Source organism: Enhydra lutris, unplaced genomic scaffold (genome assembly GCF_002288905.1).
Source record: "Enhydra lutris kenyoni isolate GAN:26980312 unplaced genomic scaffold, ASM228890v2 scaffoldscaffold3, whole genome shotgun sequence".
NCBI lineage: Eukaryota > Metazoa > Chordata > Mammalia > Carnivora > Mustelidae > Enhydra > Enhydra lutris.
The window spans coordinates 22,636,455-22,655,115 of NW_019154087.1; the positions used below are offsets into that span (position 1 = coordinate 22,636,455).

Consider the following 18,661-nt stretch of genomic DNA (forward strand, 5'->3'; position numbering starts at 1 on the left):
AAACCCATAGGCATTTTAAACAGTAAAAAAGCAGAATAACTAAAGAACATCTTTCATATGCTCCCCTGATTCCACATATTGGTCAGTATACAGCCACTGAATGCATATTCTGGGTGTTAAACCTGGAAATGCGTGCTCATATATGGAGTTGGCCTTTTAAGGCCAGATTAGCTATATAAAGAAACTTTTGTGGCTTTTTTCTAATCAGAATCACTTTTCCCCAAATACACTGAATCCAGGTTTTTATATTTTGCATTTTTATGCATGTGCCTCTTCTTTTCTGTACCCAAGGTAAAATATAAACAAAGAGGTGCCATTTGGGACTAGGATTAGGTATAATCTTTAGGTGGTTTTACAGTTATAGGGCAATGTGCCCCAGGGAGTGTGAGCTCAAGAAACAATTTGGTGGCATGCTCATTTTCTGTGGAATACAACTAATCCAGAACAGCTTGACCTTGGAGCCCAGAGGACTCAACTTGATGAAGAGCTTAGTTGGAGCTGAAGTGGCAGAGACCAAATGAATCATATCAAGTGTGACCATTATGGGGCTGAAGATGATTCCTAATTAATCTTTGATCCTCTGAGGTATCACATTTCCCAAATCTTTGTGTCCATAAGGGAGCCAATGAAAATATGAAAGTGGCAATTTACCTAATCCTTGGGCACCATGTCAGGCCATCTACTCATGAAGGCTGTCATTTTCCATTCTACACAAAAACTACTGTCTACCATTTTCTTAACCCAAGTGGAATAATGAGGGCAAACTAAGTAATTTAAAAATCTTCTTATGGTTACTATTTTACTAGCAGCATATTTACTCTTTAAGGAGTTCCTCAAGATGTCCTGTTTTAGGACCTGTTTTTTCAGATTTTGAAATCTTGAGAAAGGCTAACAAACTGACAGCAGTTAAATGCATCCTATAAGCAGTGTTTCATGCTAGACCTTAAGAATTAATGGTATAAAGCATTTTATTGCTTCTCTTTTATTCTTGTAGTCTGCTGTCCTGTGAATCTGAAAACTCTTCTTCTCCATTGTTCTTTTGAACAGGCATGTCCAGACATCCTCCAGCTCCTGAGATCCCTACTTTTTACCCCCTGTCTCCAGGTGGTGTTGGACAGATTACCCCACCTCTTGGCTGGTAAGATCCTTCCTGCAGCCTTCAATCAGTCATTTGAGCATATGCTCTTCTTTCCATTCATGGAAATTAGCTTTATGAATGATAACACTTGTGGAGTTGAAGAAATTTCACATCAACAAGCAAGGTGCTAACTTTATTTCATTTCAATTTGAAGGATTAAAAAATATATAGACTTTGAAATGGATTGAATCCCTTTGCTAATATGTGTAGAAAATGACTGTAGCATTTACTTTGAAGCTTATAGTCTTATGGATTCAATTTGTGGCTTTGGGCATTTGCTACGCCTATACACAGGGCTCAGTGTGGTTCTTCTTGTCTGCTTTTTTATGAACAACTTATTTTTGAAACAAACTTAGACACATTGGATATCAGTCTTTGCTTATAAAATGAGCAAGTGAGGGAAATGGCAACTCAAAATTCAAAAATACAAAAGCCTCTTTTGGATGTTAATAAAGTAAGTACCAGTTTGAGTTCGGACAAGTGAAAAACTAATGTTTGGGCTTCCTTTCTTCAGAATCCAGACACTCATTATTTTGTTGTTTATATCTAGAAAAATTCTTACTGCTGTTTTCAAAATTCTTTAAATTATAAAGGTAAAGGAAAGGAACTGTATTTTTGGAAGAAAGACTTTTACATAGTGTAGCCTATTTTTATCGTGTTACTGTTAGCACACAGCTTACGACCATCCCACTCCCATTTCTTTTCCATCCCTCCCTCCCCACTGCTCACTCCATGGAAACACTGCTTCAACTTTAGCAGAGGAACCCTCTCCTTTCTTTATCTGACCTTCCGTCCTCAAAGTCCCCTATCACTCCCCCAGTCCTTACCTTGACATCCTTATGTTATCTCTTCTTCAACAAGAAGGGGTCATCCTGTCTTGGAAATTCCAGCTGTCTCTCTCTCTCTCTCTCTCTAGCACTAAATCTCCCAGTCAACTGTTTAATTGATTATGCATACACTTTCAAACCTACATCAATTATTCTCTCTGAACTTAACGACTTAGGGGCAGTAATCCTGTGTTGGGTGGCAGCTGGAAATAAAGACTGTGTAAGTGAGAAATGTGAGATGTAGGGAAAAACAGAGAGAGATGGGATTCTGAGTGGAGAGGGAATAATTCCAATGAATTGGTCTTTTATTTCTTGACTATAGCATAGGTATATGAAGGGGTGGGGGAGTGCAGTGATATTTGTTCATTTAAAAAAATAAAATAAAATAAAATATTTGTTCATTTTTATGTAAATTTTTCCCCTTTTTCCTTCCCTGAAGTTCTCAAAGATTTCTGAAAGGAGTATTTCACCATTCTCATGGTTCTGTTATATTCAGTAAACGTGTTATATGTCTTATTTTGTTCAAAGCATTAGTGGGATGGGGAGAGAGGAAGGGGTAAAAAGGTAATTCATGGACTGGTTTGCTTTTCAAGTTGAGGGTGGGAGATTTTCTTCAAGGTAAATGGTGCTTTGGTTGGGTGGAGGGTAAGAAGGGAAGCAGTCGGATAACTGAAGAAATGCTGTGCTCTGTAATTACCCCCATGGGGTTCTTTTTGAATACCTCCCTCTTCTCCCCTCATCAAACTCTTATTGCTGGTTGGTAACTCGTGTTTTGTCATTGATGGGTTCCTTTCTTCTGTGACCTCAGGCAAGGTCAGCCTGTATATCCCATCACGGGAGGATTCAGGCAACCCTACCCATCCTCACTGTCAGTCGACACTTCCATGTCCAGGTAGGTGGAGGTGGAAACCGGGCACCCCAGGACAAGTTGCTCCTCTTGCGCTTGCATTTCGTGCGCCTCTGCTTGCCTCTCGGTCGGCTAGGAGGGTGCATACCTCAGCCCCACGTCTGTCTGTGCAGTGTGCCTGGCTCCCACACTAGGTGTCGCAGAGATTCCTGGGTAGGAGCCAAACGCTGCACACCCCAGCACCAGCCACACCCCTGGGGAGACGACGCAGCAACACCTGGGAAACTGTGCATCCGAAAGAACTCACTGCCACCCGACTGTGGGATATGAAATGCCCTGAAAGCAGACATTCTAAGAAGAGCTTCTTTGATTCAAAATATGCTGGGAGTGGGGTAGCAGGGAGGAGAAAGACTGGTCTGGTCTGAGTTCTGTAATTTGCTTTCTTTGAGGAAAGTTGTATCCATTTAATGCGACAGTGTCCGAAAATGCCCAGATAGTCAAGAGCCTTCCTGGACCAAGGCTGTCCGAAGAGAAAGAACGGTGCTTACTGGCTGTCAGGCCATGCGGGGTGTGTGTCCTAGTGTGTGAATCAGGCCCTGTGTGGACATGTTGTAGTTTAAGCGAAGCTCTGTGAGGTCTGCCATGCCACACTGCTCTGTGTACTGCTTTTGCTTCTGGAAAGGATGGCGTCTGTGCTCGATGTACACACACATTCGTTGTGCATCATCTGTTTGTCCCATGTGGCTTGTTCAGAGGAGCTAGCATCATTGTGCTGGAAGTCAAACTGCTGGGCTAGTAATTGGTTGGGAATCTTCACTTTTGATTATTCAGTATGAAATTCACAATTTCTGTGGTGAATTTCAGCTTTTTAAAAAATCATTATTTGCTCAGCAAATTGCAAATGTAGCCGGTTGGAGGAGATAAAATTAATATCCTTCCCCCCAAATGTATTTTCACACCTTTTAACGTTGCGAGAACTCTCTGGTGACAGGATTTCCCCCCATGCGAAGAACCAGCATTGTGTGTCTTTGCAAATGGTACACGTAGCAGGGCATCACTGCTTAATCAAAATATTTGTATTTTTCCCATGCCTCCTTAATGTTTAAAAATTTGTTTCTGATCCAAGCAGAGTTCCTTCTTTGCTTCCCAGATGCAGGGATTAATCATGCTGCTGCGATAAAAGACCTGAGAACACTGTTCTTGTTGAATTAGATGTTCACCTTAAAACAGTTGGAAAAGTGGGGCACCTGGTTGGCCCAGTTGGTAGAGCATGCAGAGCTTGATGTCAGGGTCTCGAGTTTTCGGGTCGTTGTGTGTGGAGCCTGCAAATCCATCAGTCAATCGATTTGAAACACACAAATTTCTAAAGCTATTAAAATTTATCCAAAGCATTTATTTTTATTTTATTTTTTCTTGCATGGCAGTTGCCCTTCTTTGCGCTGTATGGTGGGGGACAGTTTAAGATTTTTTTTTTTAAGGCTCTACCAAGTGTACTTGGGAGAAAACCCTTTAGCATGTGCAGTTTTTACCTGGTGCCGAACTGTACCCTTCCCTTAATTTTATTATCTGTTTTTCATAAGACTTGATCTTTCAAATAGTACTTTCTTTCCGTATAGAAGATTATTTTAGAAGATGCTGATGGCAGCTTTATTAAATTAGGGACTGAAAATAAACTTCCTGTGCCGTATTTTCTCAGTTGTTCTCTCCAGATATCAATAAAGAAGCCAGCCATTTGAGAAGATTTAATTTGACAGTTTGCTTAGGCAGAGATATTTTAATGTGGTGTCTTTAGCTTTCATTTAAAAATCATTTAAAAAGCTAAATCTTAATAAAATGTTGTTTCCAGCAATTACTGAAATTCTTCTTTGAAAACTGCTTTGCAAGAAAATTGAGGGGTTTTTTTGTTTTTTTTTTTTTTTAAACCTATGCTCTAGAGCCCTCCCAGGAAAAATGTCTGATTCTGTTAGTTTGGGAAAAAATTCTGTTATACAAGGAATAAGTATAAATGTTTCCACTTGAATACAGAGAGAAACTAATTATTGGCCCACTCTGATTCATAGTTATTTCTCCGATATATAAAGGTGTGTTTTCACTTTCAGCCAATAGCAGTTAGTGGGTTGTTTCAGGATTCTGCCTCCTTTTTGCTGCAACAGCCACTAGTACATGTTTTCCTTTCTTTCCTTCTTCCAGGTTTTCCCATCACATGATTCCTGGTCCTCCTGGTCCCCACACAACTGGCATCCCTCATCCAGCTATTGTAACACCTCAGGTCAAACAGGAGCACCCCCACACTGACAGCGACCTAATGCACGTGTGAGTATGCCTCTGGTTTCACCTGAGCGCCTGAACAGACTGAGGACTTAAACACAGCTTCTGCTTGCTGTTGTTGAACACTTCCTCCCTCTCTTTTATTACGAAAACCAGTGTGTCTCTGCCTTGATAGTTCCGCCCCTGAGGACTTCAAGCAGCTTGATTCTCACTGCACTGATTTTAAGATTGGAATGGAGCACAGACCTCAAAAGATCAAGGGACCCGCACCAAAACGGAGCAATCTTCCAAGTGTGGGCATTGAATAATCTTGAGCCTTTTAGCAGTTCACTGCCAGGTTTTAATTGGGTTCTGATTGTTGCACCTGATGGTACCCGAGGGAAGTAGACAGGACGGCTCCATGCATTTCCTTCTGGACATGCACTTAACTGTGCTCTAGGCTTCAAAAGCACGGAATTCAAGGGAAAGGGGCAGACCAAGCCCAGGATCCCCTATCAGGCCAGGCTTTTCTCAGGATGTTATACCAGGACTAAATTTCCTAAAGAGTTCAGTAATCGAATTCCTTAATCTAGGGTCTGTAGACGGGGGTGGGAGGATGGGGTTGCAGGGGGCATCTGTGCAGAAAACCCCAGCACATGCAGGCAAAGCCAACATGCACTTGTTTAGGGGAGGGTGTCTAAAGTTTCATTAGGTTCTCAGAGGGGCCCTTGACGGAAGAAGCTCAGAACATCAGTTCTGAAAGAGGAATAACCACCCATACTTTGTGTTCAGCTTTTCTTGAGGTGACCAAGGAGCACGGGCTCAGGCCCATTTGGCGTAAAACACTTGCATAGCTATAGGTCAACTTTGTCAGTCCAAAGGATCTTTGCTCCTCCTGAGTTGTTTTTCTAACCCGATGCTGTTCTGGGTGCTTGTAGAGCTCCTAGAGGATTATCCCCGGCCTGAGTTTTTGTCTGGTGACATGAACGGATGCTCTGCTTCTCTCCTCCCGTGCCCTCCTTCCCCTGTCGCTTCCTCCCCACCCCCTTACCATTCCAACCACCTTTTAGGAAGCCTCAGCATGAACAGAGAAAGGAACAGGAGCCAAAAAGACCTCACATTAAGAAGCCTCTGAATGCTTTTATGTTATACATGAAAGAAATGAGAGCGAATGTCGTTGCTGAGTGTACCTTAAAAGAAAGCGCAGCTATCAACCAGATTCTCGGCAGAAGGGTAAGTAGTAGGGTGGGATGTAAATGTTTATGGTGACCTTGGACTGTCTTATTAAAGGCAGTCATAGAATGCATTTGTATAATCACAGCCACTTTGGGAAGTAGTAGAAGATAGGATAATAATCTTTAGGAGGATTAAACGATAGGATGCATGGTTAACAGTTTAGATTGTACCTAGCACATAGAAAACCTCCTGTAAATGTTAACTGTTTTCCCTGTTATCTTTTATTGGGTGTCTTTTATGTGCCAGGTACTCTGGTAGGCATTAGATAATAACTGCTGAATGAAATAGATCGGGTCCTTGTCTTCATGGAGCTTAACGTCTTGTGAGAGGATACAGATGCTAGACAGATAATTACCTGGTGTATAATTAAAACTGTGAGAAATGCTGTGAATGTCAAGAGTAAGATTCTATGAGAAAGAATAATAGGGGGCTAGGGAAGGTGGTATTTAAGCTGAGACCTGAGTAAGGAGTAGAAATTAACCACATGACTAGTGGCGGGAGGTGGACCCTCCCCAGATGGAGTGACAGGTGTGTGCATTCATGTCGGAAGCAAGAAAGCACTTAGCCCACATAGGGAACTATGGGAAGGCCTTGCAGTACCAGCCACGCTTCTGGAAACACCCAGGCAAACACAGGGGGCCACCCCTCCCGAGACAGAAGTAGATCTGTTCTACTCAGAAGCTTTAAGGAAGAATTTATATGGGCCAGAGAAGTCTTTATTCTAGAAAAATTGCTCTCTGGGTCTTAAAGTGTATAGGTGCATGGTTTCTGTCTTGCCCCTTTTCTTTTCATTGCTTCTTTAACTCATGCCAAGATACTTTTCAGATCACCTGCTGTATAGCAGGCTCTAGGCTACAACCAGGACAGACACTCAAGATTTCTTTATCCATCCACCAGCCCAGAGGCTATTAAGTCTTTCCAGGTGCTTTTCTTGGGATAGAAATGGTTTTAAAATATTGGGTATCTGAGGAGTGGTGGAAAAAATTGGAGTCTTTCTAGTATTACATTATAATTTTAGAAATGCTTCATTTTAATTGTTGATGCTCTTCATATGTGTGTGATAGTTACTTCAGTTATGAACTCATATATTTGTTTTTGCAACCTCTCAAGGAATTCATGATTTGTAAATGAACATTTAGGCGAGGAAGGCCTAACAGCCTTTGTAAAACTTAGATGATCGTGTTTTAGCTGTTGTTGTGGTTAATTTTTACCATGTTTGATATAAACCTAATAAATTTTAGCATTCATAATGGAAGACATGCAGGCGATTGCCAGGTCATGTGAACAGATCGGGGCAGCAAGCTTTCTTGTATTATCGATTCCTGTTGGATAGAATAAAAATGCAGTTATTTCCAATCTGCAGGACACCAGAGTTTCAGGGGTAGGGTGTGGTGGCAGATTATAGCTCTCTTGGTGCCCCATGTACAATACTCTCCCTCCCTGTGGATTCTTAAACACGTAATAACAATAATTACAGTGATTTCCCAAGCCAGAGCATAGCAGATAAATGATTCCCGTCATCTTTGAGGAACTTCACCTTAAAAGCTTAAAGGCTGATGACCATTCCCCTTGACCCTTTAAAGAAACCAGAGGGAAAGAAGGGTTGATGTTCTTTTTTCAGTTTATATAAAACTCTTAGCTTTTTTTTCATTTTTGAGTTAAAGGTCCCCTGACCCTCCAGTGGGAATTATTTTCCGGCTCAAGAGAGTAAGTAGGGATATAATACAGAGGTATGCTTCCTATTTTTAATGCACGTTTCCAACAATTGCTACTTTCTCAGCTCCCTTAACGATCCCCAGATCAGAGCGTGTGTCCTAAAAGATGGTTCTCATTTGGGATCTCTCTCTTTGATCTGGACACCTGCTTCTATTTATAGGTCTCTGAGATCTTTGATTAAGATCAGGTTTTCTAAAAAAAAAAAAAAAAGATCAGGTTTTCTATCCTTTCATAACTCCCCTCTGGCAGGGTAGTCCTTGCTAGTTCTTTAAAGATCCTGCTTTAAAATCATGAAGTTTTACACTGGCATAATTAGCATTTTTAAAAGTAGAACTTAAATTCATTCTGGAACATTTTTGATTTTTGATTTTATTCATCTGTACTGTATCTCTAAAAAGAAATGTTCAGTCACATAAATTAAAGTTTTCTTCTTCATGTTTGTAAATAATAATAGCACAAATCTTATTTTAAAAGAAGCCTTTTCAGACCTTCCAGGCTGTTAAGCAAAGTCTATTTGTTGCAAATTTATTGTCAGGTTTGTTTTTTTTTTTTTTTTTTTTTTGGACTCTATACATTTTCCAAAGTTAAATTGGTATTTTCTCAACTTGGGAGATGCTGACAATGAAATCAGATTTTTTTTTTCAATAATTCAGTTTTTTCACAAGCAAAAGAAAGAAGTGTTTTTAGCCCATTGTGTTTCAGAAATTCCTATAAAGAAAGACCATCTCTCTAATTTGTAGTAGACTTTTTGTTTTCATTTACAAGGCTTTAATACCGTTGTTTTACCTACTGTTTTACTCTGGTAAATGATCTTTTGTGGGAAGATTTTGGGCATTAGAAATATCAGGGAACTAAGAGCAAATGAAAATTCAAGTAAATAGTTTGTGGCCTGTTTTTTCTCCTTGCATTTGCTCAGTTTTGTTAGCTGGGATCGTTTTGTCAGCCTAAATGTCCCGTTTTAAGTAAAAAATAACCGGTGTTTGGGTAAAAGACCTAATCTCTCTATATATTTTGAGAGATATGTTTTATAAAACTTATTCCAGGTTTTCTCAGCAAGTTACAAAGCTGCCAGAAACTATGTAAAATTATACTGATGTATGTTGCATTAGTTTAAGAGAGCTCTGACTTGTCAAATGAATAAACAAATTTACAAAAGTTATAATTTTACTTTTTTTTCTTTTTGTCTTGTCTCTCCGTTTGGTAACATTTTGGTAACATTTTGCCTCTTGCCAATCACGTTTAGCTCCAGAACTGTATAAATATTAATGATCAGTCTTTTCTTAGAAACAAAACAAAACCCCAAACAGACAATCAAAGCGGATCTTTTCCACGTGTGCAGTTTGTTTTCTGCCCTGTGTAGGTCTCTAGTACTGGGTCAGTGTTCCAGATTTAGGAAGGCCTGGGCTTAGCAGAAGCCTGGTTTAAACTTGAAGTTCCGCCCCACACATGCCTCCTTCTTAGGCTTGATTTCACTAATTGTGTTCACCCTGCTGGTACAAAGAACTCTGTCTCAGGTAACTTACTTTGGGTTTTTTTTTTCCTGCCACCTCCCCAGTGTCCGTCCCCCACCCCCCCACCCTCCACCGTTTTTTAAAGGAGAAGCAAATTACCTGATTTGTGCTCGGGTTCGGACCCAAGTCCTGCTGTGTGTGTCCTGCTTCTTAACTACTTGACACTCTGTACTTCTAAAGCGATTGAAAAAGAAGCCATCTGTCCTATCCCAACACAGAGGCCCAGCGCTTCTGGGGTTTCTGGAGGAACTGAATCTGCTGCCCGGCCCTTGGGCACCACGCAACGGGAAGCTGGAGTGGGAGGGCGGGGTGTGGCAGAAGGTGCTCCAGTGTACTTGAGGTCAGATCCCTGATCCTGGAACAAACACGAGCCCAGGGGTTTTCTTGAGGAATGCTGCCTAGCCATACCCCAGGAGCCTCCTCCAGGAGTGCTTTTCTCTCTCATGGCCTCTCCCTTGCTCATCTGTCCTTTCCCCACCCCAGTTCAGCCACACCTTTCTTTTCTTTGTCCTTGTTTTTTAAAACTGGGACAGGGAAATTAAAATCACTTAGGGCAGCTGAATGAGAAAGAATGCTTAGCACCCTGGAGCTGAGGCCAGCAGGAGTGGGCAGCGGGCTGAGCCAGCGTGTGTGTGCCTGCGGCGTGGGTCAGGTCTGCCCTCCCGTGGCTGTACCTCCGTGCCATCCTCTCTGGCTAGCTGGTCCCCCAGTCCAGCTGGTTCTCCTGGAAGTTTGGTGCTAGGGGAGATCCTAGCACCAAAGAAGTGGGGAAAATACTTGAAAACCATCTGCTAGGGCACCTAAAGTGAATCGTGTGCAAACATATGCAAAGCAATGTGCAAATGTAAGCTGCTTAAATTCCTGAATGGATGCCTTGCATACCTAAGCTATTTTGCTGTATATGATACATAATTATGTCTGTTATTAGAAGGGAAACGGAAAGTTGGCAGGGTATCAGGCATTTCATTCTCCAGGTTAGATACTACAATCTCAGGTGCTAGATGGCAAAATAAATCTAGATAGCACTCCTTGCTTTCCAGCAGAAGGAAGCCAAACACCATAGCCGTAAAGAGCGCACGTGTGACTGGACAGTGTTGTCAGCGTGCTTCCGCTAGACCAGGTAGTGTGAGGAGAGGGTGATGGGATGGAGGCAGACTGACTTGAGGTCTTAGGAAGAAGGTTTCAGACTCTTTATATGACAGATGTGCATTATCCTTGTAAGGTGAAGATGCATCTGTGTGGAAAAGACATCTGGAAATGATCACATTTTGCATAAATAAATGGTACTTGGTTTCAAATACCAGAATATGGTACTGACTGAAAAAGCACTAAGTCAGGTGTTGAGGTTCACCAGTGAAAGTTCTTTCTAATTTATACTGGAAAAGAGGAAGGGTGGGGGACAGATCATTTTACTTTGGATATTTAATTGCCTTTGATGTGTTTCATGTGATATGGGAGAACAGAATAGAGACCAAAGTTTGAGTTTCACTCTCACCGCCAGACTCCAAGTGCACTTCTGCAGCGCTTGCTCTTCTGCCATCTAAAAATAAATCCGTTTCAGTGCTTAATATTTTCATCCTTTAATGTTTGAAACATGAAATATATAATATCATTGCTTTTTGCCTACTTTGATTTGTTTTTCTTCTTTTTGTTTTAGTGGCATGCCCTCTCCCGTGAAGAGCAGGCTAAATATTATGAATTAGCACGGAAGGAAAGACAGCTACACATGCAGCTCTACCCGGGCTGGTCTGCAAGAGACAATTATGTAAGCTCCTTCTGCATACCAACAGCTCTCTACCTTCACTCATTCTTCCTTTCTGTTTTTTTTTTTTTTTTAAGATTTTATTAATTTGACAGTGAGTGAGAGAGAGAGTGAGATCTGCACAAGCAGGGGGAGCAGCAGGCAGAGGGAGTGGGAGAAGCAGGCTTCCTGCTGAGCAGGGAGCTTGGTGCAGGGCTTGATCCCAGGACCCTGGGATCATGACCTGGGCCAAAAGCAGACGCTTAATGGACTGAGCCATACAGGCGCCTTTCTGTTACTTTTGTGATGAAAATGTGTTTTAGAGTACAGTATCTCCCCCATCTTACCTCATTCACTGAGGACACATTTCAGAACCCTCAGTAGATTCCTGAAACCACCAATAGTACTGAACCCTCTATGTACTATGTGTTTTCCTGTTCATATATACCTATGATAAAGTTTATAAAGGAGACATAGTAAGCAATTGACAATAATATAGAACAAAAACATAACAATATACTGTACTAAAAGTTATGTCAATGTAGTCTGTCTCCCTCAAAATATCTTATTGTACTATTCTCACCTCTCTCCTTGTGATGATGTGAGATGATAACCTGATGACACGAAGTGAGATGACTGACGTAGGCATTGTGAAGTTCTGTTAGCCTTCTCTCGGCCTGCTGACGCCATGTTAGAAGGAGGATTGTCTGCTTCCAGACCTTGGTTGACCAGGGGTAACTGAAACTGTGAAGCTTTGAGCTGTCCTAGCTTTTTACCCTTTGGTTATATAATACACGTTTAAGGTAAAACTTAATCCAAAAAATCCACTAAAATGTTGGTGAAAAATGACTTTTTAAAAAACCTGTAATCTCAGGGTGCCCGGATGGTGCAGTCAGTTAAGCAGCCAACTGTTGGTTTCATGGTCTCAGGATCACGGGATCCAGCCCTGCCTTGGGCCCTGCACTGAGCAGACACTCTGCTTGAGATTCTCCCTCCCCTCCCTCTGCCCCATTACCCTGCTCGTGCTCTCTCTCTCTAAAAGAAATGCCTTTTTTTTTTTTTTTTAAGATTTTATTTATTTATCTGACAGACAGAGATCACAAGTAGGCTTTAACCCACTGAGCCACCCAGGTGCCCCAAGAAATACATCCTTAAAATAAAAAATTAAAAGCCCATAACGTCATCATGTAAAGGTGACTTTAGTAATAACTAGTTACATTATCTTCCAGGTATTTTTTTCTGTGTATATATGGTTTTTTAACTTGGATGTGTGTGTGTGTGTGTACATACAGTTTGATGTCATGCTCTCATACATAAGAAGCATTTTTCTGGGGCGTCTGGGTGGCTCAGTGGGTTAAAGCCTCTGCCTTTGGCTCAGGTCATGGTCCCAGGGTCCTGGGATCGAGCCCCGCATTGGGCTCTCTGCTCAGCAGGGAGCCTGCTTCCTCCTCTCTCTCTCTGCCTCCCTCTCTGCCTACTTGTGATCTCTTTCTGTCAAATAAGTAAATAAAATTAAAAAAAAAAAAAAAAAAGCATTTTTCTGTTTAGCATAGTGTTTCTATGTATCAATTTTAACGGCTATATTATTTTCAATGAATGTCACAATTAACCATTTTTTCCTGTTTCTTAGACATTTAAATTACTATTATTTTACAATTGGAAATCTACAATGAAGCTATCTATACATAACAGTTTTTTTTTCTGTGTTTATGGCTATTCTTTCTGTAGGATAGATCACAATAGTGGAATTGTTCAGTTAAAGGATATAAACATTATAAAGGTTCTTTGATACTTAATGTCAAATTTCTTTCCAAAAGGATCTAATTCTTTTTCTTTTTAATATGTTATGTTAGTCACCAGATATTATCTAATTCTTAAGAAAGTATGTATTCAAGTGACTGTTTTGCCACAGACTAATTAAAGCTGGACTTAAAAATTTTTTTGTTTCATATTACTGTACCTTGATGTCTAGTATGTATTTTATTCAGATGGAATAAGTATTATATTTTTTAAGTTGTACTAATTGGCCAGAAATATCCCATTTATAAGGCCCGTTATTTTATTATTTTAGAATTTGTAGATTTTACTAATGTGGTCTTGGTACAGCAAAGACTATTACTGAGAAAGTATATTATAAATTATATATTTCAGTTTTATATTTTATTAAAGGGAATAATTTTGAATATTTAAGTTCCTAATTTAAAATTTTTGAAGTTCATTTTCAGTGTTCCATGTGCACCTGGCATTAGAAAAGCCAATTAGGACAGCCTTAATATTACATAGAGTTGTCCCTTTTCAAAAGGGTGAAGGTGAAACCATTAATATATAATTTAATGTGTGACCACTGCTGTAGATGGTCCTGTGGGGCCCATGTCTGAGGTCAGACATCCCATATAACGGGACGCCAGGACTTTTGGCACACATTTGTTTCCTGTAACGTGCTCCAACGAACGTCACCGCTGGTCGGGATCTGAAGCTTAAGCTTTGGCTACAGCTTTGCCACAGGAAGGAAGAGTCGTGGGCTTGCTACTGAGGAGCAGCAGCTCCTCAGACTCTCCTGAGCTCTTGTTGGGTTGTTTTAATAAGTACCATATGCCTGTTGTCAAGAACTGTCTTAAATGTTTTCTGTGATATTTTCTAATCCTTACAGTAATTTAGGGTCATGAATAGTGTTATTGCATCTTAATGCAATATGGGGGAAATGAAGGGGTCAGACAGGTTGAGTCATTAGTCCAAGGCCACATAGTGGCTAAATTGCAGTTATACCCTGGTCTCCCGGACTCTGAAAATCTATGCAGTTTGCCTTCTCCGCAGGAGACTAGCACAGTCTTTCCAGCGCCTTCTTAAGTCGACTGCTCTAATTCAAGAGTTTTCTCCCCTGAGCTGTGCTTCTGTTCTCTGGGCAACAAATAGCATCTTTCTGGACAGATTTGACTCATGGAAGAACTATGCTGTGTTGTGGATTTGTATAGATTTAGCATTGCTTGCTGTACATCTTTGAGAGAAGTTTCCGTTCTGAATCTTAGGTAAAGGGTAAAATTTTAAAAAGAGATAAACACATATTCTGTCCCTCTCTCCTTTTCTCCATGTGGGGAGATGAGAAGAAAGTAGTTTTGAAAAAGCCAGTATAATGTGAATTTACCTTTAAAGATGTTCTTCTGCAGAATTTTTAAAAGAAATTGTTTGGCATAACTTGATTGTGGGATTCCCCTGGAATGAATGGAAAACCCAGCTTTGTTACATACAATTTTTATAACAATAAATATAAGCCTATTAATTACCAAGGCAAACAGAAGTTGATCAAGTGATAGTGCTTTAGCTAAAGAGATTTTTTTTTTTTAAGATTTTATTTATTTATGCATTTGACAGACAGAGATCACAAGTAGGCAGAGAGGCAGGCAGAGGGGGGTGGGGGGGGGGAGCAGGCTCCCTGCTGAGCAGAGAGCCCGATGTGGGCTCGATCCCAGAACCCTGGGATCATGACCCGAGCTGAAGGCAGAGGCTTTAACCCACTGAGCCACCCAGGTGCCCCTAAAGAGATTATTCTTAAAATAGCAGCATGGGAATGGAGTCTAAACAAGATGCATGCCTTGTATCTTAGCAGTTAGTGTCCTTATCCTCATATTAAATATTATATCAATTTTTAATATTAAAATGCTCTATTCTGTGGCAACATAGATTTTATAACTTCAGTACTTATCATTTTTATTTTCTGTAACTTTTATAACCAAAGTTTTCATAAATCAACAGTACACATATTTTCTTAGGTGAGATCAACCAGATATTTGTATTGTTAGAGTTTTTTAAATTTAATGCTTAATATCCCCAGTATTATATATCATTTTAATTAAGAATATTTTTATATTAACCACACGCAAATGAGTTTTTTGTAGAAGCTGACATCAGAACATCCAAACTACTTAAGTCTTTTTTGTCTGCATAAAATGTTGGTTCTCTTGAAACAGTGGTTCATACCGGGAATCTAATACAGGTCATTTCACAAAGGCACTAGCACTCCGACACCTCAGGCCATGGTCGGGTATGTGGGGCCTGCACAAAGCAGCAGAGATGTGCTGAGATGCTCAGATGGTGCTCTTTGGAGCCAAGAGCCCTGTGGGGAGGGCCTGAGGGACCCGGCCTGCTGCAGCCGCTGGAAGGAACTGGGTTCTGGCAGTGAGGGCCACCTGAGGGAGGGGTGGGGACAGACCAGACCAGGGTAGATTGGAGGTGAGCAGGGCTGAGACGATTCCTGGAAGAGCTGGCACTTGACATGAGTGTTGAAGGGTAAATGGGAGCCTGGAGGAGAGAATGAGAAGTTCCTGACATATGGAACAACCTCATAGTATCTTCTGAAAACCACAAGTTATGCCATTTGCAAGGAAAATAGGGGAAGCCCTTGAGAAGCATGCTCTCCTTCTGTCTGCTCCCCTCCTCCCAGAGTGCTTTTAATAACAGCGTTAAAGGCAACTCCATTATTTTTGATAGGCTATTTCCCAGAGGCATGAATATCTGCTGTTTCTGAGGATAGTTTGAGTCAAGCTCCCAAAGCTTTAAAGCTTCAGTGGTCGGGCCACGGGACGTGTAGAAAAACTATCCTGAGGTGCATAAAAACAGACTTTTATACATTCACACAGGATGTGCAATGCAATCTTACAGTTTTATGTTGTTAATGTGATTATCACAGCAGACAGAAGCTAGAACTATTGGATGTGATGTGTCTTCTGTATAGTTCTGTGAAAATACCATCCTAATCCCGGGTGGCCATTTACTGTACACAGAAACTGAATATGTACTGTGTCTATTCCCTATTATAATTACTTTTTAGGGGAAATTATGAAGAAAAACAAAATTAGACTACCATAAATGGGACTTAAAGTTGTAAATCTGTGAAGGTGATTTCAAGATGTATTTAAGATTGCTGGAGTATTCGTGTTATTGTGTCTATTTTAGGATACAAGGTCCAAATTTGCCAGAAGTATCTTTGAAATCACTGTTCATTTTTTTAGGTTCAGTCTTACCTTTGTGCCGCTATCCTTGATGATGTCATGCCTGTGCCCTGGGGGCTAAGGATCTTCACCTAATATTGTGAATTTTTAATGACATGGTGGAATTGAGAGGAAGGGACCTTTATCATGAACTCTACCAGAAGTGGGTTCCAAGTGTGGTGGTTGATAACAGAATGCCTCCGTAAGTGGGCTTGGCTTGAGTGGGCATCTGTGGTCACAGGTCTAGGACATCACTACCCTAGTGTGTAAGTGGGAGACCACTTCCATTGTCAGTTTTGATAGTAAAATACAAAGCAGGGGAGTCAAAGTTCACAAAGAGGTAAGAATTTCTCTCTCTTTTGCTGTTTGTAGGTATAGATGGTCAATTAAAGAGTGAGAATGAGGCACTTCTCTTTGTTGCCTGCCTGCCATTTGTACCGTTGTGTCCCTTCATGCCTGTGATCGCAGTCCAGTCTCTAACGTGACCGTGTGTCTGTCTCCTTCCAGGGTAAGAAGAAGAAGAGGAAGAGAGAGAAGCTCCAGGAATCGACGTCAGGTAGGCATACCATGTGACCTCCCAACCCACTCTGCTGCGTGCGACAAACACCTTCTAAAGCAGTCTGTATCTTCTGCACCTGTAACCCGTGGTTTTCTAAACTCTGCTTTCCTTCCTGACAGTCTTTAAAAATGTCTAAAAGACCTTTCTTTTAAATGTGACTGTGTGAAGGTACGTCTGAGCGCTCCTTCCCCAAACCCCGTCCCCAGAATCTTGGTGGTTGACTGCGGTGGCCTGTGTCTCGTTGTTGCTGTCGTTGTCTCTGTCCTGACACTTCTGCTGAGCTTCTCTCTCCACAGCCCCTCACAGTGACAGCGTCTGTTCTGATTTTGTAGTACACTACCTTATGTGTCCCTGAGAATCTTTTCTGTGGTTTGGGTTTTCTGAAATTACAAAACATGACAACAGGTTTTATCTTTCCTGGACGTTAATTCAAGGCATCAACCAGTGAGGTCCTGTTTATTACTTTTTCTTTCGTTAAAAGGAAGGCCACTACTTGTACTGCACAAATAAAAACGGCTGGTATAAGAACCATAAAAAGTAAAGCAAACAAGTCCACATGATGTTGTAGCTACTACGTATTTGGAATGTACAAAAACCTCTTCAATAAAAATTTGTTAAAGACACAATTTTCTGCAGGTACAGGTCCAAGAATGACAGCTGCCTACATCTGAAACATGGTAAGAACGATTCTCTGGTCCTCCTGCTGACGTTAGTTATAAACAGAGGCAACTTGCTTGTGAATCTCCTTGCTCGCGCTGATGCATTCAACACTGCTCCTTTAAAGAGGAAACTCCATCAAAATCCAATTAGTGCTTTTAAAAATCGGATGGTTTTTATACCGGCTATGTTTTTGTAATATAGTATGTGTTTCTCTCTTCTTTTCTTCCTTCCCCTCTTGCCCCTTTAATCTTCCTTCTTTCCCTTTCCCCTAACTCTTCTCAGCTGTTCCTTACTGACCAGTGGCAAATCTGCCTGCAGAAGGAAAAAAACAGCAAAACCACCAAGGCCTCTTACTCTGCAAGCCCAGGGCTGAGTGTGAGGTGCCCAGACCCATTCCAGCCCAGGACTCAGAAGGGCTTGCTCTAGAGACTTCTTTTCAGTGGAGATGATATGTAGATACTTAAAAGTAATCTATTTCTAGTGAGAAAGATGGGCTTTATGTAATTTTTTTATTATTTAAAAATATGGCATGGAGACTTGATTAACTGTATTCTGCAATCAGGCTCTTTTCTTTACTGGTGAGCATTGCTGGATCCCAGTCAAGTATTCATAGGTGATGTTTAGTTGTTGTTTTACTGTAGTGACCATATTTTTGACCAACTGGCCACCAGCCCTGGTGGGAACCTGGCTTTGTAAGTTGACTTAGTTGTGCTGAGCTTTGAATTCACATACATTGACATATTTTCCAGTGACAACCTGTTCCCTAAGGAGCTACCTTCGATTCTGCTCCCTCTCCAGCTGCCCACATCCAGGTTCCATCGGGTCTGTCCTCGTGGCCTGTGTTGGTTGAGTCCTTCCTCTCATCATGGCCCCAGCCCCCACTTTACTGTCTGTCTGGATTATTGGAATAGCCTTTGGATAATTTTCCCACCTCCAGCTTCTTTTCTGCCAATCGAGCCTCCATGTTGCTCCCAGAGGGATTTGCTAAAACACAAATCGATTGTGCCACCTCCCAACTTGAGAACGGTCAGTGCTTTATGTTGTCTGGAAGATAAAGTGCAAACCAGCTAGTGTGGTTCTTTCTACCTGTACCCTCTCTTGGCCTCTCCCTTTGGTCTCTCTTCCTCGCCTCCATCCTAGCCATCAAGAGTCCTGGGCTCAGTCCAAACAAGATTATTAGCAGTTCCCCCCACA

At 41.2% G+C, this 18,661-nt stretch overlaps 1 protein-coding gene across 4 annotated transcripts in view; it reads left to right on the forward strand.

The window, feature by feature from the left end:
• Positions 1-18,661, forward strand: part of LOC111154120 (lymphoid enhancer binding factor 1) — a 142,658-nt gene that overhangs the window by 111,383 nt on the left and 12,614 nt on the right. The window contains exons 5-11 of one of the 4 annotated variants that reach the window (XM_022513536.1): positions 1,048-1,138; positions 2,774-2,857; positions 5,003-5,125; positions 6,130-6,292; positions 11,180-11,287; positions 16,756-16,804; positions 17,444-17,484. In XM_022513536.1, the coding sequence (XP_022369244.1) occupies positions 1,048-1,138; positions 2,774-2,857; positions 5,003-5,125; positions 6,130-6,292; positions 11,180-11,287; positions 16,756-16,804; positions 17,444-17,478 (653 nt within the window). In that variant the 3' untranslated portion in view covers positions 17,479-17,484. The remainder of the gene's footprint in view (positions 1-1,047; positions 1,139-2,773; positions 2,858-5,002; positions 5,126-6,129; positions 6,293-11,179; positions 11,288-16,755; positions 16,805-17,443; positions 17,485-18,661) is intronic. The other 3 variants (XM_022513527.1, XM_022513551.1, XM_022513543.1) reach the window with 3 other exon arrangements.